Source organism: Chrysemys picta, chromosome 2, assembly GCF_011386835.1.
Source record: "Chrysemys picta bellii isolate R12L10 chromosome 2, ASM1138683v2, whole genome shotgun sequence".
NCBI lineage: Eukaryota > Metazoa > Chordata > Testudines > Emydidae > Chrysemys > Chrysemys picta.
In genome coordinates, this window is record NC_088792.1 from 189,813,784 (window position 1) to 189,840,608 (window position 26,825).

General features: G+C 41.6%; 1 protein-coding gene and 1 long non-coding RNA gene across 6 annotated transcripts in view; both read right to left on the reverse strand.

Moving 5' to 3' along the window:
* Nucleotides 1-4,034: 4,034 nt before the first annotated feature.
* LOC135981662 (uncharacterized) overlaps nt 4,035-26,825 on the reverse strand; it is a 222,574-nt gene continuing 199,783 nt past the window's right edge. For 4 of the 5 annotated variants that reach the window (XR_010598801.1, XR_010598798.1, XR_010598797.1 and 1 more), the window contains 2 exons: nt 5,132-5,386; nt 4,035-4,635 (listed from right to left, as the gene is read on the reverse strand). This is a non-coding gene — a long non-coding RNA (uncharacterized LOC135981662). The remainder of the gene's footprint in view (nt 4,636-5,131; nt 5,387-26,825) is intronic. The other variant, XR_010598800.1, reaches the window with a different exon arrangement.
* Nucleotides 8,252-13,544, reverse strand: LOC135981661 (uncharacterized). The gene is made up of 2 exons (XM_065585126.1): nt 13,024-13,544; nt 8,252-11,216 (listed from the first exon to the last, which is right to left on the reverse strand). Exon 2 carries the CDS (start codon nt 10,292-10,294, stop codon nt 9,206-9,208), a length of 1,089 nt encoding a protein of 362 aa, XP_065441198.1. The 5' UTR covers nt 10,295-11,216; nt 13,024-13,544; the 3' UTR covers nt 8,252-9,205.

The window sequence follows — 26,825 nt, forward strand, 5'->3', positions numbered from 1 at the left end:
TCAGTTCTCACCTGGATTTCAGTTGGAACTTACTGCTCTTGTTAAGCAATAAGAGCTTGATCATACAGACATTTGCTACCAGTACAGTACTTCCTACTGTGAGTAGGCTCATTAACTTCACAATAGTGCGTATAATTCATGGGCATCCGAAGGGATCTTTGCCACAAAAACCAAGGGTCTCTAACACTTGAACTCAATAGAGTAACCCCATTAATGGATTGCAGTGGTAGGCTCTATGCTAATCATATGAGAAGAGAATAGCATGTTTTGGGCCTGATTAAAAGCTCATTGAAGTCAACAGAACAGCTGCCAGCATGTTATATAAGCACTGTGTCCCCAAGTCAGCAAGGTGCTAAGAATATATCTAACTTTCAGCACATGAATAGACCCAATAACCTCAGTGGAATAATTCTCATTATAACATGAAAATGTAAAAGAAGATTGTCAAACACTGCTCTAAGTGCTGAACTCCAGCAAGTCCCACTGACTTCAATGAGAGCTGAAAGTTGCTAAATATCTCTCAAAGGGTATGGCTACTCAGCAGCTTGGCGCACACTGCCTAGAGCAAGTATACAGTCTGCTTGCGGCTAGTGTCATAAACATACAGTTAAGGGTAGCATAAAATCCCTCTTTACCCTGTAAAGGGTTAATTCCTCTTTTACCTGTAAAGGGTTAAGAAGCTTAGATAACCTGGGGGGACCTGACCAAAAGGACCAATAAGGGGAGAAAATACTTTCAAATCTGTGGGGGGAAGGCTTTTGTCTGTGTCTCTTGGAGCCAGCCAGGAAACAGGGCAGGGGAAAATACATCTCCCTAGCTAAATTTGAACTAAGCATCTAGTCTTGCAGAAATAGTAAGTCATAGCAGAAAAGAAACCCGTTAGATTATCTTTTGTTTTAGCTTGTGAATTTCCCTGTGCTAAGAGGGAGGTTTATCCCTGTTTTTGTAACTTTAAGGTTTTGCCTAGAGGAGAAATCTTCTGTGTTTTTGAGTCTTTTGTATTCTGCAAAGTACTTACCATCCTGATTTTACAGAGGTGATTCTTTTACCTTTTCTTTAATTAAAATTCTGCTTTTAAGAACCTGATTGATTTTTCATTGTTCCTAAGATCCAAGGGTTTGGGTCTGTGTTCACCTGTACCAATTGGTGAGGATATTATTCTCAAGCCTCCCCAGGAAAGGGGGTGTAGGGACTTGGGGGGGGGGATATTTTGGGGGAGGTAGGGCTCCAAGTGGCCCTCCCTGAATGTTTGGTTAAATCACTTGGTGGTGGCAGCGATACCAAGGCAAGGAAGGAATTTGTGCCTTGGGGAAGTTTTAACCTAAGCTGGTAAAAATAAGCTTAGGGGGTCTTTCATGTGTCACTTTTATTTACAACTGCCTGGTAGTTTTAGAGCAGATACAATAGAAATTTGCTGAGCCTGCAGGGCAAAGTTCAAAACTCCACTCCAGAGTTCAGAGCGGGGAAGGAACCCTGACAGCTAGCCATCTGAATATGTACCCCAGGGGTCAGGCGGGTTTGTATTTGGTCAGCTAACATAAGGTGCTGTATTCCTAGTATGTTATCTCAAGCAGAATAAGCACATGTATGTCTACCCATGCTGGGAAGCATGCTCACAGCTACAGTGTAGACACACCTAAAGAGAATTCAGTATCTGGCAGGATCAGGCCCTAAGCTAGAGCACACGGCTACTTCCAGTTCTGGGCCTTGTAATATAGATACTAAAATACAAGCCTGCATGGAGTTCGGAGGGACTGGTGACGTAGAGGGGCACAAGTGTTTCAAAACCCAGCTCAGAGCATATAGAAGATTGGCTTTAAAAAGCCTGGCAGCAGTCCCAGTCCAATGTGTCTTGTGCCAAGTAGAAAAAGTTTTAGTGCGAAGACACCAATACATCCATAGAATAAAACAAGGGAAGATTAATACAAGGAATGTGCTAATAATCATAGGATAAATACTGTTTTAAACAAAGCAGACTTCTAGCTTTTGTTACTATTATACATCCTTGCAGAATCAACTCCTACACTGAAAGCAAAATGTAACAGAAATTTCCCCAGGTTGTGAGTTAATAATTTCCTTCATATGTCTGTTCTGCTTTCCCTCCTTCCCTCTCCCCCTTTTGTTTACTTGTCATCCCCTGATGCATTATGTCTAATTTAGACTGTAAATTCCTTTGGGTGGGTACATGTCATTTTTGTTTGTCTTTTAAGTGCCATGAACACTTATAGCACTAAATATATTAAAATCCTAATAATAAAGTTCACCATGTGCCTGATTTTCCTCCCCTTCAACAAAAGCCTGCGGGAAGAAATTTGGGAGGGAAAGTTTTCCTTTAAGAATTTCCTTTTAAAAGTTTTTTTCTGACTCATAGGCTGAATTAAGAGCTGCTTCAGGGCAGTTCCCCTGCAAAACCTCATGGAAGTTAATCAATCCAGCCCCACTGATCTTGAGATATCTGTAGGAACTTAGGATCATCTGTGCAGGAGTACTGTGTTTCCACACCAGCTTTCCTTAGCTCTTCTTTGAGCCCCCACCCCCACAGCTTGATTCCATTGGAGCCATGCCACAAACACCCTTTTTTTAAAAAAAAAGGGTTCTCTCTGATTCTGGTGGTGGGGAAGCTTGCACCAAAGTTAAATGTCGTATGTCCGGATTCAGAAGAGCATTTAAGCACATGCTTCAATCTATTATTGTTAGGAAAACGATAACATGCCCTATCTGAATAAGAATGCTATCTTGAATTGGACCCTTATGCAGGGCTTTCCCACCATGCTTTAGGAAGTGGAGGTGATGTGTGATTACCCTTTCCCAGTTCTTGGCAAGGCCTGGGGCAGGGTAAATAGTAGTTTGAGAGGCTGGCCCCCCACCCTCTCTGAAAGATGGTAGCAGTGTTTGTAAAGAGATCTAAATGAAGGGCCCCCTACTAACTACTCAGAGCTGTAGTATAAAATGATGTAGCTATCTGCCAGAGCCAGCAACTGTTTTTATAGCGCATGAATCCAACTCCTGATTATATATTTCAAAATCATTCTATTCTCAAATGACTAACTCTTTGGAGAACACACACACTCTTCTGGTAGAATTCTGGCTTTCAGACATTGGGCTCTCAGGAATTTGAAAAACCCTGTCTAGAGCTAACAGTTGATTTGAATTAAAGCTGCACAATCCAATGTTTGTTTTATGGGAAAATATCTCTCTCCTCTTCTGTTTCCTTTCCCCTTCCCCCACTTTTTTTTCTTTCTTTCCATAATCTGACTTTCTGAAAAATACATGCTTCCCTCTCCCCAAACAGAGTTTATTCCTAACAACGTCTGCCTCTCTGTCACACTAGCTCACAATTTGTACCCCCAATACACTAAGGTCCACAATTCATTTCAGTCATGGTTCAAAGCTATCCCGAAATAATCACAAATCGACACTGTGAAATTACTGTAAAAAATTGTGCGGCAGTGTCATGACATTTTATAATTGAGACCTCTAGTACTCATAGCTCTATCAAAGCCCATAAGGAGGAGGGGAAAAATTGTGTTTTGACAGACATAGCAGCTTGAGATGTGCAAGCAAGATTGTGTAAAATCAGCCATGTAGAAAGTTATCGGATGTTCCAGTTTGTGCCCCCATGAAATTGGCACAAATCATGTGGATTTGACTTCAAGAAGGTGGTTAGGAGCAACATGAGAGGGAAAATGAGGAGGTAATGGCTACTCAATGACTTAACCTATGTCATAGGGCAACTCAGGTGTCAACAAAGAATCAAATAAAGATGAATGAGCTTATCACAGGACTATGCACTGTCTCATTGGGCCTAATTTAATTAAATAGAGAAACTGTTCATATAGAAAGAGTAATAGAGCATTCACATACAGTAAATGCTGTAAAAGTAAAAACAACACACAAGTAGGCTCAAATATTACAAACAGCTCTTGTGTGAGGTTTCTTTTAAAATACTGAAGAAAAGCATCAGATTGAACGGAATCATTTACTAGAAAGTCCCTGTACTTCAGATAGGCACATCTGGTGGGTAAAGCCCTGAACTGAGTGTTAACTTGTATATGATAAAGTTCAGAAAAACCCATTGGACAAGTGAGTTAGCTATCAGCAGCTCACTAGCATGTAAATATGTCCTCATCGGCAACCTCCTCTTCTTAGTGTTTTCTCTGACTAAAATCTTCACATAAGGCTGCCCAAAATGATTTCAAATATCTAACTCAAAAAAGTTATTTATTTGAAAAGTTTTGTTTGAAATCACCTTCTTGACAGCAACATTCTTCTTGATTTGAATAGTATTTTGATTTAGACAAATAGCCATAAAAGGCTTGAAAATTAAAGAAAGTTGTGTTACCCAGACCAAGTACTAAATAGGATTCATAAACATATTAGAGCTGTGAGAACCTGGAATAACCAGGCTGGTAAGTAAACTCTCCCTCTCAAGAAAAAAAAAAGAAGTATGATAGAAATTATGCTGGTTAATAGTTCATGCAATAGTTTTTCTAATCTGGAGTTTTAATACCATTTCATTCTTAGATGATTTGAGTTTCGCGATTCCAGTCTGATTTCTATTTGGTATAGATGCAATTTACCACAGGACCACACACTTGAGCACAGCTGTTAGTCTTCATTCAGGGGGGTCCAGGGCTAGAACAGAAGAGGCATTACTAGTCAGAGCTGTTGTATATTGGCAGCACTAAGCAGGGGAAAACATCGAGCATCTTCCCTACAGCATATATCCTCCCCTTCCCATGTACAATGGCACAGTTGGGTGGTCTTGCTCCAGTAATCTGGACCCCTGCATTTTCTAAGTGCCTGGGCAGGCTCCTCCCCTGACACTGGGCTGACGGGGTTGAAGTTAAGGCAGGAACCTGAAACTTCCGAATTCACAGATGCCAGGGATATTAGGACATGTTAAGCAATTTCCCCACTGAGGTGCCCATCTTCATTCTAGCCTAGTATTCCCTGCTGTAGAACTGGCAGCATGCTTTTTTTACCTGCTGATATTGGCTTTCTACCTGCTAGCTACACACAAATCCCACCTGAGGTAAGTAAAAGCCACAGAAAGGTAATGACTGTGGTCTTGAATAGCAGTAATGTACACTGCACTTTTAAGTTAACATAAGAAAGGAACATACAATACCTACTGACATGTTCCATGAGTTCTTCCCACCACTGTCAGGTCCTGTTCTTTGACTTCAGACACCTCACAGGAGGCAAGTTGGGACTGCAGAAGTATACATGATATGTGGGAAAGCATGCCTGTTCAAATGGAGTTTCTGAAGTTTTGCAGAGGAGAGATGGAAGGGCCTTTTTCTGTTTCTCTCCACTACCAGCAGACTTTCACTTGAAAAAGTTCTAACAGACACCACAGAAAAAAGTTTCCATATGCATGAGTCTAGGATGAGCACAATTAAAAACAAAGCAGGTAATTAAAAGTGAGAATAAAACGCAATTTTGTACATTCCTAGTAACAAAGTAGAAACTACATTCACAGATACAAATGTGATTACACAACAATGTTTTGAATCTTCAAATAATTCATCTCAAGGGTTTTTTTAATAGATAATTTTTAACTACATTTTTAGCAACACAGAAATTGTCAGACCAAGGCAGATCAATGGTACCCCTAGTCGAGTATGCTATTACCAGCAGCAGCTAGTACCAGATGTTTCAGAGGAAGATATGCTTTACTAATGGGTCTTGATGTGTGACATATAGTGCTAAATTTTATTTGTCTGGCTAGAATGTTGCGGGGAGGGGAGAGAATAAACAAATTAAAATCAAGTAAAGCAGAGCAAGATAGGCAGCAGACAAAAAACATGTTGTGGGTCCTGAAGGGTGTTCCTTGCCTGACTATAGTCAAGAGGTAATTGCCTGGAAAGAATCTTAAAGTAGTTGCATTTTGGTTGGGGATGACTAACCACCAGAGGGAGTCTTGTACCTCCTCCATCACTTCCTCAAAGCAAGAGTTCTGCCTTGTCTTGCACTGGGAGCATGAGACCAAAGTGTGAAACTCCTGTGCAGATAGGATCTTCGTAGCAATTCCCTTTTCTCTTCACTCTGCATCACCCTCCCCCTCTTATAAAAGTAAATAAATGGTCACTTCAGGCACCATTTTTAATGGTAACCCAGCGTGTGTGTACACAGATTGAGTTCAGACGAATAGGAATGGTCTTTGCTGGGACTGTTGCCCTCAAGAAACACATTTGAGCCAGATTATTGACTGCCTACAATTTTAACCAACTGTTTGAATGGCACCATGCCCACTTACAGGCTGGTCAGAGCTTACAGCATAATTGCCAGACCAGCTGTGGTTTAGATATGCAGCTTCACAACAGAGCAAGTGGGTTTTTTTTTCTGTGGGAATCCTTCCTCTCTGCATCTCTGAACATTGAAATAACTGGGGTTTCTTAATCTTGACTAGAAGTGGATCACCTTTATGTAATAAATAGAATAAGTGACAGGAAAAATCCTGAACATTCTGGGAATGAATGGCAAAGTTCAAGGGCACTTATTGGATGTGAACAATGCATATTGTATAACAGCAAGCTCCTGAGAGATCCAGGCAACCCCTGGCAATTCATATAAGAGGAAAAGACTATACCAAGCAATCCTGTGGCACAAAGGGAGAAAGCAGTCACAGAAGAGTGTAGAAATCCAAAAAATAAAATGAGCAATATGATGAAGGGACACAAGTCTTTTGTCTTCTGCTCTGTTGTGTGATATAGGAAAGAAACCCAAACAACTGCATCTGAGGTTTTGCCTGGTGTTCTTTAATCCCTCCCCATATGACGATTATGTAGGAATAAGCAATCTTCAGCAAGACTTGAGAAGATAAGACCTTGCTCTTAGCCACAGTCTCTACTTGATTTGAAGTAGAATCATAGAATCATAGGATATCAGGGTTGGAAGGGACCTCAAGAGGTCATCTAGTCCAACCCCCTGCTCAAAGCAGGACCAATTCCCAACTAAATCATCCCAGCCAGGGCTTTGTCAAGCCGGGCCTTAAAAATCTCCAAGGAAGGAGACTCCACCACCTCCCTAGGTAACACATTCCAGTGCTTCACCACCCTCCTAGTGAAATAATGTTTCCTAATATCCAACCTGGACCTCCCCCACTGCAACTTGAGACCATTGCTCCTTGTTCTGTCATCTGCCACCACTGAGAACAGCCGAGCTCCATCCTCTTTGGAACCCCCCTTCAGGTAGTTGAAGGCTGATATCAAATCCCCCCTCATTCTTCTCTTCTGGAGAATAAATAATCCCAGTTCCCTCAGCCTCTCCTCATAAGTCATGTGCTCCAGACCCCTAATCATTTTTGTTGCCCTCCGCTGGACTCTTTCCAATTTTTCCACATCCTTCTTGTAGTGTGGGGCCCAAAACTGGACACAGTATTCCAGATGAGGCCTCACCAATGTCGAATAAAGGGGAACGATCACGTTCCTCGATCTGCTGGCAATGACCCTACTTATACAGCCCAAAATGCCATTAGCCTTCTTGGCAACAAGAGCACACTGTTGACTCATATCCAGCTTCTCGTCCACTGTGACCCCTAGGTCCTTTTCTGCAGAACTGCTACCTAGCCATTCAGTCCCTAGTCTGTAACAGTGCATGGGATTCTTCCGTCCTAAGTGCAGGACTCTGCACTTGTCCTTGTTGAACCTCATCAGGATGCTTTTGGCCCAATCCTCTAATTTGTCTAGGTCCCTCTGTATCCGATCCCTACCCTCTAGTGTATCTACCATGCCTCCTAGTTTAGTGTCATCTGCAAACTTGCTGAGAATGCAGTCCACACCATCCTCCAGATCATTAATAAAGATATTAAACAAAACCAGTCCCAGGAACGACCCTTGGGGCACTCCGCTTGAAACCGGCTGCCAACTAGACATGGAGCCATTGATCACTACCCGTTGAGCCCGACGATCTAGCCAGCTTTCTATCCACCTTACAGTCCATTCATCCAGCCCATACTTCTTTAACTTGGCGGCAAGAATACTGTGGGAGACCATATCAAAAGCTTTGCTAAAGTCAAGGAATAACACATCCACTGCTTTCCCCTCATCCACAGAGCGAGTTAAGTAGATTGACACAATGATTTTTGACTGCTAGGAACTGAAGACTGGAAATGCCATTTAGTCCTACAGCTATTAGCAGTAAGTGTGCAAGTTTCCCTTTAAAAAGTTTTAGTTAGCTTGGCATTGTCAGTGTTACCGAAATATCGGGTCCACCTAGCTGAGAGCCAATAACAGCCAGACAGGGATAAGGAAGAGTTGCTTTATTCTGCAGAAGAAAGGAGAGCTTTGCACCTTAGTACAAAAACTCTGTCTTACACATATTTTACAGATCCTTTATACACATTCAGACAAAGGTCCTTGCAGTGTTAACACTTGATTGGTGGTTGTCAGACCCGTGCTTTTGCTATCTGGTCAGTGAAAACCGGCTTGGGACCAGCTCCAACTACCGTAAGGCCTTGAAGGGAAGACAGTTGAAAAGTTCAGGCTACTGTGTACTTGAAGTGTTTGCTTCCCCCTAATGGCCCTGGTTGACATAAAGGCTGCTCTGTTAAGGGGGGGTCACTAGTAACTTTCACAGTCCCCCCTTCGGGCCTGACAAATTCAAAAATTGTCAGGCCCGTTACGCAATTTGCGATCAAGCTGGAGGGACAGATACTGGGTTTTCTTATGGACAGCAGAGCTTTTGATCATAGCATTACACAGGCATTTGGCACATTGTATCATTGTCCAAATAACACATAGAAAGAAAAGAATCCATTTAACAATTGTTTGAAAGAGCCCCGTAAACCATGACCCAAGGTCTGGAAGGAGGTCCTCAAAACTAAAGGTGTGATCAAGAGATACAGCATGGAAAACAACAGCAGCATTCTGTTTATACATAGGTCATTCTGATATCTTGTTTTGCTCACTAATGTAGACTCTTAGTCTACATTCCATATTATCTACACAAGGTCACAACAACTTCTCACACAGTTCTTTCCCACTCGCCTCACACATTCCTCGCTTCTACAAATCTCGCGTTATTAGGGTTACAGTTAGCCTAACTCTTGCTAACGAACTGTCATGCATTGCATCCCCTTCCTGTCAGTTCTTTCTCTGCTTCCACAACCCCCCCTTTTTGTATACTAGTACAACAAACATTTTCAAATCTCTATTTGCATTAAGTCTTGGAATTCAGATTTTACTTCAGATGCTTCAACCTAAAGGGTTTTGATTGGATGTAATGACAATGCATGATGAGCATGGACATGAAAGGTATTACTAATATTACGACTTTTACAACAATAACATAATCCTAAGCTAACTAATAACAATACAAGCAATAACATTCCCATAGCAATACTGTAATGGGCTTGTTGTACAGCCTTAGTCATAAAGCACAATACATCATACTTAGTACATAAGATAGCTACTCTATAAGCAGTGTGAAAGGCATACTTTTCAACTTGATATATATTTTGAAGCATGTGAATTTGCCCTTGTACTTCAGAGATTTTCTGAATCTCTGGTAACAGTGAAAACAAATTCTGAAATCTATCAGATACTAAACTAGTCCAATTAAAGGGTATCTGGAACTTAAGGGCTACTTGAAAAACTCTATCTGCAGGCCAGTAAATGATATGGTTGCCTGCAGTGGTAGTGAGATTAAAATATATGTCTTGCGATATGGTGTCATTAACATACACACAGCTATCATTAGCTTGAAAAAATAAGTGTCCTGTCAGGGGAGTTCCTTGTCCCCTACCCTCCCAGCAAACGTAGTCATGAAGAGTAACAACTTCTCCTGGCTTCAGTTTACGGATACACTGAAGCTGTGGGGGTTCTAATGACCAAAATGTCCATTTACTCCCTAACCCCATCCAAATGTCAGATGTAATCCCAGGAGCACTGACTAAAAATCGATTGGGCATACCAGGAGGTCTAATTTCCCAGATATCTTGGTGAATTACCCAATCCCACATGCATCCTCCCCATGGACCCGGCAGGATTCGGTATGTGGGAGCCCACACCCCCCCTCCAACCGGTCCATATGCTTGGAAGGAGCACTGAGAATGTCTGCACTTCCACCCAGAAAGTCTCCAAGTATGTCTCCATGGCCACAGATCAGATGGTACTCCTGATGTGTCTGTAAGGGCAGTGGGCCAAGCCTGATGCTCTAGATCATTCCGAATGGCCATTAGCTGGTCATTCAGGAAATCCTGAATTTCTGAACATGCTAGATCCCACTGCAATGCCTTCCCAGCCTCAGTGATATTCAATACCATCTCTGTCAGCAACTTCTGGGTCATAGAACTAAGGGCGGAGATAACATGTAACTCACCAATTCCAGCCTGTACCTGGGTTAGCTGTGCCCCAATTTCTCATCATGTTCTTGGTTCTTAAAAATATTCCAAACTGCTGCTGCACTTTTGGCCCCATCCCATAGGGATCCGGTCAAGTCACTTTTCTTTCTAAAGGAAATAACCCAAACCCTCTGTTGTGCTAATCTAATGGCAGCCCCCTGTGAGCAATTTGGGTATGTAGTGGTGATCTGGAAACTGAATAAGGGTAATGAAAATTTAACAGTCCCTAGTGTAGTGTTAATCACAGTTCATTGATATCCTAATACATTTCTTTTTGGTGTAGTACTATACCACATTCCCAAGCATGGGTCCCACAAGTTTCTTCCTGCCAGTGTATAATTCTTTGTTTCTTCACCAGGGTCAGTTCTTAATGTCTCTTGTAGTCAGGAATCCCTGGACTTTGGTGGTTCCAATGAAGCAAGTGTTCCTTCTTCTCTTTTCCTGAAACAGTGTGGTTTAGCATCATACAGGGGAGAGGTTACTAGCACATCACCCTGTAATGGTTTTGCTTCTTCTAGAAAAATCCAGAGGCACAGTAGGTCTGTCAGTGGACAAGGGAGAGGTTACTAGCACTTCACCTTGTCTTTTTTCCTGCTGTCCAGAAGGCACAGCAGAGCTAGAAGGAGAAATAGGCTTATCAGTCGAAGAGTCCTCCCGAGGTGGAGGGGTCTTTTTACAGTGAGAAGCATGGGTCCAGGCAGGTAGTCCTTGGCACTTCACAGCGGTGTTGGTGGTTAACAGCACTTGGAAAGGGCCTTTCCAGTGGGGAGCCAAAGCAGTCTTTCGTTGATGGACTTTACGTAGACTCAGTCTCCTTGTTTCAATGAATGGCAGGGCTGCTAGGGTCTTTGGGTAGCACTTCTTTTATCTGTGAGAAAAGAAACCTAACACATTTCATTAATGCCTGGCAGTGTTTTGCAGATCTCATAGTTGCTCGGGCACATTCAGCCCCCCCTTTTCTTGGCTATCAGCCAAGTCTTAGCTGTGGGCAGTGTCCTTGGATGGGCCAGCATCTTATCTTTGGACTGAGCTTGCTGGCTATTTTTTTTTTCAGTTAACTCGTTCTGTTCTTTTTCCTGCTTCCCTTCTTGGCTTCTTTTAACCTACAAAGGAAACTTCCACTCTTCACTCATACACCTTCTCCCAAAAATGAACACATACACAATTGCCATTATACAGTACATTAGTCTTATTACTCAATGTATGCCATGTACACCCTTCCAGTAAAATAACTTTATTACAGAGCTTTGGAGCAACAAACCAGGACAAGCACACCCACCTTTGAGGAGTCCACTCGGTACAACCTCAGGTGTCCAATAGCTTTCCTCCCTCCCCAGCCCTCTGGCTAGAAATCTGAAGTAGCCAGAAGGATCCCATGGGCAATATGGGGAGTGGGTTAACCTTCCATGTCCCTGCTTCCAAAGACTGTCGGTATGCAAATTTTAACAACAATTTTTCAATTAAAAAATCTGGCCAATGAAGTTTCTTTTTCTTACTTAAGCAAATATATCAGACTTTAGTATATCACATTTTCCTGATTTATCCAAACACTTTGTATTCCAAGTTGAATAAAACAAGTATCTGCTTTTTGATTTAACCCTTCTATTTAAATTTGAGCTAGACTGTCCTATGAAAATATTAAATCCAACAATTTTGGCCACAAGACAAACACCACAAGACAGGACAAAGAACACAAAAATAATTCCTATTGTACCAGTAAATGCATGGTACATTGAATGCTGTTCAGCTGGCATCCGTTTTCTCTGATGATCTGAAAGACAAAAGAACCGAGGTCTACCCCTTCTGGGCAGTCAGTCATTACATAAAATATTTACTTTATTACACATACTCTTGTTGATTTTAGGCAAAACAGAGGAATTACCACATATTTCCTTGTATTTGTTTCATATGCAGCCCAGGTTTCAGTGGCTACTACCTTATTAGTTAGAAAATTGCATTAATACAGATGCTTTCTGGCTTGCTTCCAGATCCAAAGCTATCCACGGCTTAAAGATTCTTACTTAAAAAGGGACACAATTAACTTTCCCGGACTTTTGATTGCCTTTTACTTCTTTACAGTGATCTGAACAAGACAACACAACCTATATTGGTAGGTTTGCATTTCTTATACCTCTACTACAATATATACTGCACATGTTCTCCACAATTCAATTTCCACAACACTAGCCACATCAATTTCTACACAAGGTGTAACTATTTCTTTTTAAACACCGGGTAAAGACCATTTACTTAACATATAATCTAAAGGGCTATCCTCAGAGGGTTTTACCAGAGACCCACCCATCTGCCTGCTGACACTCTAACAGAGAATTACACAGAGAACAGAGGGAATTATGGCCTAATTACCAGAGACCCACCCATCTGCCTGCTGACACTCTAACAGAGAATTACACAGAGAACAGAGGGAATTATGGCCTAATAGGATCCTATTACAGGAATTTCTACTAATACTGACCGCTACAGGGGACGGGACAGAAGGATCCCAATTCGACCTCAGAGCTTCATCGCACACGATGGCTTCCACTCTGAGGAATTACGAATGAGAGGCTCAGTTCCGTCCACACACCTAACGCCCAAATGTATAAGACAGAAATTCATTAACCGGTTAACCAGACCAGAACCAGATAGCGTCTCCTTATCCTATTAGGACTCACCTTATCGGAGCACGAACCCCAGGGGCTGCGGTGAAGCAGAGAAAAGGGGCGAAACACCCCGTTGGCGCCGTTCCCAATTCGCCGCAGCCGTCTGGAGTCCAATGTCCGAGCTAGGATAGTCCCGGCGGAGTCGCCAGAAACTGTTACCGAAATATCGGGTCCACCTAGCTGAGAGCCAATAACAGCCAGACAGGGATAAGGAAGAGTTGCTTTATTCTGCAGAAGAAAGGAGAGCTTTGCACCTTAGTACAAAAACTCTGTCTTACACATATTTTACAGATCCTTTATACACATTCAGACAAAGGTCCTTGCAGTGTTAACACTTGATTGGTGGTTGTCAGACCCGTGCTTTTGCTATCTGGTCAGTGAAAACCGGCTTGGGACCAGCTCCAACTACCGTAAGGCCTTGAAGGGAAGACAGTTGAAAAGTTCAGGCTACTGTGTACTTGAAGTGTTTGCTTCCCCCTAATGGCCCTGGTTGACATAAAGGCTGCTCTGTTAAGGGGGGGTCACTAGTAACTTTCACATCAGTAAGCCTCAGAGAATCCACTTCCTCCTGCATGTTGGTGCATCACTGTTCCTTCAGTGAATGCTCCATTTAGTCATTAGTACATTGTTAGTGTGGTACACCTTCCATAAATAGAACTGCATCCTTCTGCTGTGCCCTTTTCCATGATAATCCCAGGGATGTAGATGCAAGATGAATCACTCCCAGATAAGAAGCTAAAGAATCTGAGTTCCGAAATCATAACTTAAGCTCTCTGGAAGCTGAGGCAGGGAAAGCCTCAGAGACTCTGACCAAAACTTCGGAAATGAGAAATGTAACTGATTAAGTTTTCATTTTTCCCCATAAGCAGTGACTAGGAGTACACACATCTGTTCACTTCAAAGCAAATAAACATTTTAACTAAGAAACTGGATCCGACAAATTAAGAACAAACCCCCCAAAATCACCATCCCTCAAACCAAATTTGAGCCAAATGTCTACTGAGGATCAAAAAAAGGAGTTATTTCCCCTTCATTTTCATACATCTCTGCATTTCTTGGTTCCAATCAAGACCAGAAGCAGGCTGAGAAAATACTTAACCAAGAAAGGGACATTTTGTGTAATGCTGCTGCAGTGATTCTGGAAAGGAATTTACTTCAGGCAGCACAATTCTTCTCTAAACCTCCTGGTGCATGGGGTTATTTTAGGATGGAGCAGTCAAGCAACAGTAGGGAGGTTAGCCTGGACATGTCTCTGTCACCTCCCTAGGCACACAGGGAAAATTCCTGCATTCCTCAGAGCCCTTGGACAACTGTGAGTTGGGAATGCTACTCATTCATTTCTTCCTATTTATCTCCCACCCTGTGAAGCAACACAAAGGCCAACCACAATCTGGCCCTAAAACAAAAAATGCAGTTTTTGACAAGATGAAATTCTTCAGGAAACAAACGGATTATACATAATTGAACTTCTGCATTTTTTTTTATTTGGACTGGTTTCTCAAAGGGCTACCAGCTGATCCTTCTCATGACTGACTGCATCACATTAAGAATCAGATTCTTCCCTCCAATGCATAACGTATGGGACTCCCCTTGGCTTCAGTGGAGTGCATCCAAGGGCAGCATTTGAACTTAAGAAGTTTATTTGCTTTTCCATTTGTATGTCACATTACTTCCACTAACACTAACGGGAATCATGCATACTCACCTGAGAAGGGAAGACCCCTATATAATAGTTCATTCCACAAATGGATTAGCTGGTAGTTCTTAATAATATAAATGGTTTTCTTTCTGCAATAAAACCTGTTCTGTTTCAATAGTCTCAGTTTATTTTCCAGAACATATGCAAGACAAACTCCTATGACAGCATTTAAATTAGCACGTGTTTTATACACAATAGAGGAGACATCCCTTCTCCAGGCATGGAAATCAAATGTGATTCTGTATAGACAACCTTGATATATGTTTGCAAACAACCCCTAAAATGTCATTACACTGTGGAAGGATTAAAAACATTGAATCATGTGGTGACCTTTCAGTAGAACAGGGAGTTTAACCCTCAAGCAAAATTTACTGTTGAGAGTTCACTGTCTCTTAATTTAGTTCACTTCTTACTATCAAGCAGAATGTAGAATTACATTTTTTGCCTTTTATTACCACCAAATTAATTATATTAGAGTCACTGTTTGGATAAAAGTTGCATATTCTGAATCATGTCGGGTTTCATCTCTGCTGGCTAGTGCATCTCATTACACACTAAGCTATATAATACTCAGCATGCTTGGCTCCTGTACTATGGCAGGGTTTGCCTACAATATAGCTGTAGCTGAGGAAGACATCATACCAAATGAATGAGTGAAAGGATATGAAAAAAATGTATATTTTAGCAATGGACATCTTTATGTTCTTGGTTGACTCACAATGTGATCTTAGCTTTTAGAAATCAGTGACTAATAGAGTTGTGGCCTCACCAGCTCAGAGGAAGTGGATAGCTGCCTTTTTAATTTCTATGCATGGAGCGAAATACAGCTGCGGAGGCATTGAAATAAACCCAAATTTTGAGGGGAAAAAATAAATAAAGGATAAAAAGAAAAAGCTCCCCAAACAATGCTTCTTCCTCTGACAGCAACTCTCTCTTAACAGCCTCAAGTGTTTAACATATTGAAACAGTTCATCTTCCTTCAATGAACTTTAATAACTCTGCCAGGTAAGAAGCTATGCTCCATACTTCTTCATGTTGTTTTTTCCCCTCAACATATCTATACTGATCTCCTCATCTGGTCAACTTTACAGCTCCGGTGTTTGGAGACCAGTGAACACAGTTATTACCATCATCAATAACCTGTCCCACTTTCTCCTCTTCATTTCTCATGCCTTCTCTTTCCCCTTCAAAATCTAATAATAGCTCCTTGCCATGATGGCTGATCAATACAAGATGGTACCTGTTCATTTTACTCAACATACCCCTCTAAAGTAATATGACAAAGGAACAAATATGATTCTGACTAGATCACATCAAGTAACAAGACTGTCCAGAAAGTTTCCCTTTGGGGTAAGTTTCATGAAAAGCTACAACCAATTTTTAGACATAGAACTAATCTCTCTCTTTCTTTCTCTCTCTCCAGATATAATAGTCAAAAACATTAATACAAACAAACTTTTGTGCTGTTCAAACAAAAAAGCAGCAGCATGGGTGACAGCCTACTCTGGAGGATAGCCCCAAAGATGAATGAAGTCGTGGAAGTTTGGGTGCTCATCATGATGCAGGATTGGACCCTGGACGCTGACATGTCAGTTAGCATTAAGGGGATTTATGAATGCATAAAGAGGAAAACGTACCACACTGTGTGATTCATCTTACTGACACGCAAACTTAGATTCATTTAAAACATAGGTGTACAAACTACAGAGTACATGGAGTAATGGTAATCCTCCCTCAGTGTTCTATGTTAACACATGCAAAAAGGTTAAGTAGAATGTTAAACACGTGCAACTAGTCAAGTATTAGATCTATGAGATTTTTAGTATAATTTATACACACAAGTGTGCATACACACATTTACAGTATGTTAGATCTACTACTTGATGGAAATAGTAAAACTGCTTGTATAATAATATACTAATCAAAGTGATTAAGGATGACAGAATCAAGTTCTTGAGCCCTTAGTGACAGGGAGGAAGTGACGAGAAGGAGAAAACTCATTTTGGTTCATTTGGTTTAATTTAATTTCAAAACAAATTACACAAACAAGTCCTTTCTACCTAGAATATAAGCTTCAGAAGTAGATCCAAAACTTTCATTTTAAGAGGCATCAAATGGCAATTTAAATACCACAGTCACTCTCCGCCCATTAAATTATTCTACTTAATTTAATTCTGAAGCCCTTCTCATGGCATTTTAACCACTTCTCTGCCCATAAGCCCATCCCCTTTTCTACATAAAGAAATTGGTAAGCTATCCCACATGCATAAATGAACCAGAAATTACTAATACATGCTGCGTTGTATATAGAGAATACACAATGCTTTCAGACAAAGTATTCCCCCCACACATCTCCAAAAACAAACAAACAAACAAAAAAGACACACACACACAAAATAAAACCCTATATTTGATCAAACTATTCCTTTTTGGAATGAATTCATTTCACTCAAACTCAGTTTCTGTTCGTTCTCTCTTTCATATATGTTGAGTATTATACTATATGCTGTGATTACAGTAACCTATATTTATTTCATGCAAAAATACTGAAAAGATAGAAGTGTCTCGCTAAAATAATCATATAAACATTTTTGCTTTACATTCCATTGCAGTTATTGTAATAGTGCTTGTTGTATTCCGGTAGCCTCAGTCCTGATTCATATTTTAGAAGATTACAAATAATTTTTTTAAACTGACCAGAATCAGTTCTGGGTCAGTTCAACATCCAGCTGGTTTCTATGTGACAATAAACCACCACTATTTAGAATCTGGATTTAAGTATAAGAAAATGCTTCAGAAAGTACTAGCAGCTTGCCGATGGATGGAATTAGTTTTGAAATGTATAGATTAAGAAATATGGAACTATATTTACTTAAAATTAAGTACTGAAAACACAGGGACAGTCCCATGTGTTAATTTATAACAATAATTCTGATGTGATGTCTTTCTAGGATATTTATGCTACAGAAACAGTAACAAAATAGAGAACATATTGGCTAATATCTGAGGATATGGAGTGTGCTGGTAGTGGGGGTGCTTACTTTGTTGACTCTTCTGCTAAGAACAGGACTACATGACAAAACATTGAAGGAGAAAAAATGTTTAACATTGCTGTGGTATATAGTTATATCCTTTCCTTTCTCTGAATTAGTTCAGGGAGTCAATTATAATTCTGTCGGCATATACAGCATTTAGTTGAAACTAATACTTAACCTCACCTTTTTGTTTTCTACAATGCAATTTTTTTTTATTTTAGATAAGTTATAAGACAGTAGCTAAGCTAAAAAAGTTCAAATGGTCTGCCTGTGTGTGCTATTCAAGTATAGTAATGCTTAATATCATTTCTCTTTTGAGCCATCATATAATTTTTCAGAACACTGTAATAAGTTATTAATGTACAAGAATCTCTTTTTTGAGCTGTATTAGGATTTTCTTTTAGGGTCACAATCACAACTACAAATTCACATCACAGTTTAAGAAAATATTTTCTGCTGTGATGAAATTATTATTTTAGGTTATACATTTCGGAAATAAACCTTCCGAAACACACACATTTTTGAAGATAAAACTGTTTCTTCCCTTGACTTAGCTGAATTAAATATTTGTTCCTTGTTTTCTACAAACCCAGTACAAGATATTCTGACTATACATAGGGATATTTTCCAGAGAGGTGGACAAGTGATTTACCAGGGCTGATTGATAATTGTATATTTCATCTCCTAATTTTGATGTCCTGTATATTCAAAATAACATAACATGATGCTTAAGAGGCAATATTTCAGTTCCACTTGTTCAATATTTTGATTCAATTTTTGTTGCTAACAGAATTAACTTCCTTTTCAACTCTCTAGTAATTCTGATTGGCTACAGTGACACCTGCTGATGGCAGAATTGTTCAACTGAAGGTGAACACAGCCAACCCAAATCATTTATATTATAACATTTGATCCTGAGAGAAGAACCCACAATGAAAATTTTCCACATGATCATGCCCACATGTGGCTTTTCCCCCTCTCCCCAGTCATTAATCAAGTGTAGATATTCCTCTCTCAAGAGATGGAAGATGAGAGTAGAAGATCTGACAAACTATATCATAGCTACTCCATTTATTTTACACTCATCTTCTCAACATATTTTATATTTACATCTATTCCACCACATAACTTTACTAAACACGTGTTAGATGGCAGCCAATGATCTCTCTCTTCCAGCCCTCACACACTTTAGTCCATATAATACTGTCACTAGCAAAGAGTACTGCTCTGGCTGAAACCTAAAACACTACACAACTAACAAAATAATTACTCTAAGTGACACTGCATTCTGCTTAAAGTTAAATGGTTGTTTTTGAAAAATAATGTTCATTTCCACTCTTAGAACATCTGTTACCCATTCACAAGGCTGCGAAACTAAAGCAACATTATTTTGAATCAGTCTTTTTTTGTTATAACCTTCCTGACTTTGGAAAAATGACAGAAATTGTATCAATTTCTGCAGTAAGATTTTTCTTTTCTTTTCTAGTGCATCATGTGGTAGCATGCAAACTCGATTTCAATTTTTAAAGTTATTTGAGTTATACATTTTCTCCATTTTATTTTCTATTTCCTTTTCTCTTGCAGTGCACTGGGAAGCTGTCCAGGCTTTTCTGTGCACCGCACAAGTCTATTTAACTACTTCTGGGTCTTGGTCAAATATTCTTATAAGTGTCAAATCTTGGCAAAGTAAAATCTTACATTGCTGTGAAAACAACATACTGAAGAGCAAGTTTCTTTCTTTCACTGTAATAGTGAACATGAGTTCAAACAAAAGTATAAACAAAATATGAACATTTACATTACTCAGTGTTTTGCACCTGAAATCTGAAAACTAGCTATTTCTGCATGTGAATCTTTATTTATATAGGATACACTGTGCATATAAAGCTGGCAAATAAAAGATGAACACTAAACATAATTTAAACAAGTAATAAGAACTTAATTTCCCCAGACTGTCAAAAGTATTGCAGATAATGCTATACATGACAAAACTAATCACTTTATCACTGTTGCCTCAGAACAATATGAGTTAGCTTTGAATTGCTGTCCTTAAAAATCTGGCAATAGAAAACAAGTGCAAGGCACCCCTTCACATAACCTCAAAAGTTACAAGTAAAGAGCTGTACTCTGGGACCAATTATGATGTTTGCTACTCGCTAGTGCCACCACATGGAGTGATATTTGAATATAATTCAACTGTTATAGACTCAGGGAAACTGTCTGTAAATAATACATTGCATACCATACTTCAATAAGACAGCAGAGAAAGATATCTAATCTTCTCTCTACTGTGTGAAGTTCAGAATGCTTCCTCGTGAAAATGGAGATGTCCCATTTCTAAGAGCATGAATGCACTGTAGTAAAAGCAGAACAGTCAAACTGCTTTATTCTTCCAATAAAAGAAAGAACCATTTGGTAAAAGGATGCATTACACATTTTCTATTTAAATCAGTTTATAAGAAACAGATGTTAAGTTTTCTTTGGTAAGAAAAAAAATGGTGTTATAAATGAATTAAAGTGACATGTCAGTGGATCTCCTACTCTTCTTTGTTCCAGTAAATTTGTGTGTCAAAAAATGAAACAAAACTAAAATATAATGCAGTATAAAGAGGCCAAAGTGTGCCAAAGTGCCTGTGCCATAAAACATGTCTTATAACATAAAATCAAACTTGTGCAGTTCAAATATCATATTAAAATACATGGAATGTCAATTATAAAGCTGTGTATAGTTTTACCTTATGGTGGCCACATACAGAACAGAGGCAGACAAAATTATCCTGTAAGAAACCTACTGTTGTGTAATTTCAGTTCTTTGCAGCATGAGACTCAAGGAAAGTTAGATACATTACTTATAGGAAACAGGTTTACAAGAAATCCTTCTTTGATAATGTTGATCTGGACTGCAATGGCTTTTAACAGCACATAAGATATTGTCAGCCAGCTTAGGGTTTCTTAATATTATTTCTACTTCTTAGTTTGCAATATTAAACATATTTTCTGTTGTAATTGTCTTCAGAAGAGCTTTAATTAAACACTCAATCTGGGTCTTGCTGGAGTCTGTCGTTCTCAAACATTTTAAAAAGCAAGGCTTAGTGTTAGCAGCTCAGACTCAGTGTCGGAATGCTGCCTCTCAAATGGCTCCATTGAACTCATCCTTAACGATCTACTCTCAGTTACCTAACTTCAACACTATTTTTCCTGAGACTGCATTAATGAATCCAATAAATAAAGCATTGTATCACCCATCCAGTATAGACATTAATTTTAGAACAAAACATTAATCAATTTAAATTTATGTACTAATGCAGACACAATCAATTTGAACTTCTTATGACAATTAACAAAGCTTTTGCTACATCCCTAAAACACACTGACCCATCAATTATGGTTTGCATCAAACTAATGCTAATGGTACCTTCTTGTTCCTTAGGCTGTCAGCAGCCTACCTGATTGGTCAAATTCAATGCAGCAGATCAATTAATATAAATTATACATGCACGGAAAGATGGGTTAATATCATAAGTTCATTTAATTAATTGTGTTTGATTAAATGAGGTACTTTCATTAGCCCTCTTAGCCATGAACCACATATACATCATAATCCTTTTACAAGCTCAGCCGCCCAGACACAGACCTGACACTGGGAGCATATTCAAATTACCAGCCGCAGCCATGCAAACCTCCCTGCATAATTAACAACTAAACGAGCTGCAGTCACTTAAGCTGAAAAGAAAACTGTTCACATCAACCTCTCTGATACTGTTTAAATTGAAGATGTCATGGGTAAAACAAAGGTGAACAGACAATGGTAATTAAAAATTAAAAAGGACAAGGGGGATTTGCTACGAGTGGAAGCAAAGTGAAAACGAGGACTAAGGGCCTGGTTCTAAAATTAATAAATAATTTTCATATATTATATATTTTAGGCTGGTGCTTCTTGATTCTGCTCTGAATCTTTCACGAATGACGGTGGGTTTTGTATGTCTGATTTTAAAAGGAAAATGGTAGCTAATACAGAGATCATCCTGAATGGGAATGAGCTTATAAGCAAAAATTCATTAACAACAAGTTAAATTCTAATATGGGCACAGCAGAGCACTTTGTTTTCACTCCAAAAGGGAAGTGAGCTATTTCTAAATGGAACATTGTGTCATATCAATTCATTTAACGTCTAAAGACCTGCCACATCCTCATCCTCCAATACCAGCATCTGGCATCCAACAGTGTGCTAGGAAAGAGCTGGCATACTCCTCTATGGCCCATCTAGTTGCTATGGATGGTATCTTTTAGAATGGATTTTCCTCCAAACAACATGACTGAACCTTGACATAAAATATACGTGAAGCTGATGGAAGTTATTCGTTCTTTCCTGGTTCAATACACATTCTCCCAGGCAGAGTTTCATGTCTCAGTGCCCAAGACACAGCAAACACTCACTACAATTCAGCAACAGATATGTAAATAGAGCGGCGAACAGCAGAGGCTAACAGCGGGAGTTTGCCTGGGAGCTGTCCGAGAGGAGGTACGCTAAGTGCTGCATTAGGGGGGCTGTGTTGGTGAGTATCTGAGTGTCTGCTGCTGGGACAGTTGGTCAGTTTGACCGTGTGCTTGATTGCTTGCTTGTTTGTTTGAAAAGTGTGAATTGGGAGTGCTTTGTTCCAGCTGGGCCTTGAGTGGGCCTGACTGGTATATAAGGGCAGTCAGCAGCGAACCAGCTGAGCGGCGAACAGCAGAGGCTAACAGCGGGAGTTTGCCTGGGAGCTGTCCGAGAGGAGGTACGCTAAGTGCTGCATTAGGGGGGCTGTGTTGGTGAGTATCTGAGTGTCTGCTGCTGGGACAGTTGGTCAGTTTGACCGTGTGCTTGATTGCTTGCTTGTTTGTTTGAAAAGTGTGAATTGGGAGTGCTTTGTTCCAGCTGGGCCTTGAGTGGGCCTGACTGGTATATAAGGGCAGTCAGCAGCGAACCAGCTGAGCGGCGAACAGCGGGAGTTTGCCTGGGAGTTCGCGTGGGGAGAGCACACTGAGGCTTTCATCTGCAGGTTTCTCAGAGTAGTTCCTGCAACAGTTGAGCAAGTTCTTAAGAGGACGGAGATATGGAAGGTGAGCGATCAGCTGTTGTAACCTGCACAGGTTGTGCCATGTTTGTCTTTCTTCCGCAGGACAGAAGCGACTTTGTCTGCACAAAGTGCAAGCTGGTCTCCATATTGGAGGAGAAGGTTCGAGGGCTGGAGAAACAAGTATCAACTCTGCGTTGCATAAGGGAAAATGAAGATTTCCTGGACAGACGTCAGGAGATGCTTCTACAGCCACCATGTTCTGAAGATTCAGAGCAGGCGCAGCAGGGACAGAAGGTTTGTGAGGAGGTTTGGCAGCATGTGACCTCCAGAAGAAGAAAGAGGAGCGTCCATGCACCAGCAATGGAGATACAGGTGAGCAATCGTTTCCATGTTCTCTCTACAGGCGCTAATGCGGAGAGTGGACTAGATGGCCCATCTGAGGGAAGGGAGCAGAAGGAGACTCCACCGATTGGAAGGCAAAAGATGCACTGTCCTAGGGATGGGGGTTCCACGACCACCACTTCCAAGAGGAGGAGGAGGGTGGTGGTGGTCGGGGACTCCCTCCTCAGGGGGACTGAGTCATCTATCTGCCGCCCTGACCGGGAAAACCGAGAGGTCTGCTGCTTGCCAGGAGCTAGGATACACGATGTGACGGAGAGACTGCCGAGACTCATCAAGCCCTCGGATCGCTACCCCTTCCTGCTTCTCCACGTGGGCACCAATGATACTGCCAAGAATGACCTTGAGCGGATCACTGCAGACTACGTGGCTCTGGGAAGAAGGATAAAGGAGTTTGAGGCGCAAGTGGTGTTCTCGTCCATCCTCCCTGTGCAAGGAAAAGGCCGGGGTAGAGACCGTCGAATCGTGGAAGTCAACGAATGGCTACGCAGGTGGTGTCGGAGAGAAGGCTTTGGATTCTTCGACCATGGGATGGTGTTCCAAGAAGAAGGAGTGCTAGGCAGAGACGGGCTCCACCTAACGAAGAGAGGGAAGAGCATCTTCGCCAGCAGGCTGGCTAACCTAGTGAGGAGGGCTTTAAACTAGGTTCACCGGGGGAAGGAGACCAAAGCCCTGAGGTAAGTGGGGAAATGGGATCCTGGGAGGAAGCACAAGCAGGAGAGCGCAACAGGGGAGGACTCCTGTCTCATGCTGAGAAAGAGGGACGATCGTTGAGTTATCTTAAGTGCCTATACACAAATGCAAGAAGCCTGGGAAACAAGCAGGGAGAACTGGAAGTCCTGGCACAGTCAGGGAACTATGATGTGATTGGAATAACAGAGACTTGGTGGGATAACTCACATGACTGGAGTACTGTCATGGATGGATATAAACTGTTCAGGAAGGACAGGCAGGGCAGAAAAGGTGGGGGAGTTGCGTTGTATGTAAGAGAGGAGTATGACTGCTCAGAGCTCCGGTATGATACTGCAGAAAAACCTGAGAGTCTCTGGATAAAGTTGAGAAGTGGGAGCAACAAGGGTGATGTCGTGGTTGGAGTCTGCTATAGACCACCAGACCAGGGGGATGAGGTGGACGAGGCTTTCTTCTGGCAACTAGCAGAAGTTGCTAGATCGCAGGCCCTGGTTCTCATGGGAGACTTTAATCACCCTGATATCTGCTGGGAGAGCAATACAGCGGTGCACAGGCAATCCAGGAAATTTTTGGAAAGCGTAGGGGACAATTTCCTGGTGCAAGTGCTGGAGGAACCAACTAGGGGCAAAGCTTTTCTTGACCTGCTGCTCACAAACAGGGAAGAACTAGTAGGGGAAGCAAAAGTGGATGGGAACCTGGGAGGCAGTGACCATGAGATGGTCGAGTTCAGGATCCTGACACAAGGAAGAAAGGAGCGCAGCAGAATACGGACCCTGGACTTCAGAAAAGCAGACTTTGACTCCCTCAGGGAACAGATGGGCAGGATCCCCTGGGAGAATAACATGAAGGGCAAAGGGGTCCAGGAGAGCTGGCTGTATTTTAAAGAATCCTTATTGAGGTTGCAGGAACAAACCATCCCGATGTGTAGAAAGAATAGTAAATATGGCAGGCGACCAGCTTGGCTAAACAGTGAAATCCTTGCTGATCTTAAACGCAAAAAAGAGGCTTATAAGGAGTGGAAGATTGGACAAATGACCAGGGAGGAGTATAAAAATATTGCTCAGGCGTGCAGGAGTGAAATCAGGAAGGCCAAATCACACTTGGAGTTGCAGTTAGCAAGAGATGTTAAGAGTAACAAGAAGGGTTTCTTCAGGTATGTTAGCAACAAGAAGAAAATCAAGGAAAGTGTGGGCCCCTTACTGAATGAGGGAGGCAACCTAGTGACCGAGGATGTGGAAAAAGCTAATGTACTCAATGATTTTTTTGCCTCTGTCTTCACGCACAAGGTCAGCTCCCAGATTGCTGCACTGGGCAGTACAGCATGGGGAGAAGGTGACCAACCCTCTGTGGAGAAAGAAGTGGTTCGGGACTATTTAGAAAAACTGGACGTGCACAAGTCCATGGGGCCGGATGCGCTGCATCCGAGGGTGCTAAAGGAGTTGGCGGATGAGATTGCAGAGCCATTAGCCATTATTTTTGAAAACTCATGGCGATCGGGGGAAGTCCCAGATGACTGGAAAAAGGCTAATGTAGTGCCCATCTTTAAAAAAGGGAAGAAGGAGGATCCGGGGAACTACAGGCCAGTCAGCCTCACCTCAGTCCCTGGAAAAATCATGGAGCAGGTCCTCAAGGAATCAATTATGAAACATTTAGAGGAGAGGAAAGTGATCAGGAACAGTCAGCATGGATTCATGAAGGGGAAGTCGTGCCTGACTAACCTAATTGCCTTCTATGATGAGATAACTGGCTCTGTGGATGAGGGGAAAGCAGTGGATGTGTTATTTCTTGACTTTAGCAAAGCTTTTGATACTGTCTCCCACAGTATTCTTGCCACCAAGTTAAAGAAGTATGGGCTGGATGAATGGACTGTAAGGTGGATAGAAAGCTGGCTAGATCGTCGGGCTCAACGGGTAGTGATCAATGGCTCCATGTCTAGTTGGCAGCCGGTTTCAAGTGGAGTGCCCCAAGGGTCGGTCCTGGGGCCGGTTTTGTTTAATATCTTTATTAATGATCTGGAGGATGGTGTGGACTGCACTCTCAGCAAGTTTGCAGATGACACTAAACTAGGAGGCGTGGTAGATACACTAGAGGGTAGGGATCGGATACAGAGGGACCTAGACAAATTAGAGGATTGGGCAGAAAAAAACCTGATGAGGTTCAACAAGGACAAGTGCAGAGTCCTGCACTTAGGACGGAAGAATCCCATGCACTGCTACAGACTAGGGACCGAATGGCTAGGTAGCAGTTCTGCTGAAAAGGACCTAGGGGTCACAGTGGACGAGAAGCTGGATATGAGTCAACAGTGTGCTCTTGTTGCCAAGAAGGCTAACGGCATTTTGGGCTGTATAAGTAGGGGCATTGCCAGCAGATCGAGGAACGTGATCGTTCCCCTTTATTCGACATTGGTGAGGCCTCATCTGGAATACTGTGTCCAGTTTTGGTCCCCACACTACAAGAAGGATGTGGAAAAATTGGAAAGAGTCCAGCGGAGGGCAACAAAAATGATTAGGGGTCTGGAGCACATGACTTATGAGGAGAGGCTGAGAGAACTGGGATTGTTTAGTCTCCAGAAGAGAAGAATGAGGGGGGATTTGATAGCAGCCTTCAACTACCTGAAGGGGGGTTCCAAAGAGGATGGAGCTCGGCTGTTCTCAGTGGTGGCAGATGACAGAACAAGGAGCAATGGTCTCAAGTTGCAGTGGGGGAGGTCCAGGTTGGATATCAGGAAAAACTATTTCACTAGGAGGGTGGTGAAACACTGGAATGCGTTACCTAGGGAGGTGGTGGAGTCTCCTTCCTTGGAGGTTTTTAAGGCCCGGCTTGACAAAGCCCTGGCTGGGATGATATAGCTGGGAATTGGTCCTGCTTTGAGCAGGGGGTTGGACTAGATGACCTCTTGAGGTCCCTTCCAACTCTGATATTCTATGATTCTAT

Excerpts from the sequence above, each read along its gene's own strand:
- LOC135981661 (XM_065585126.1), bottom strand. The coding sequence starts at position 10,294 with ATGACCCAGAAGTTGCTGACAGAGATGGTATTGAATATCACTGAGGCT.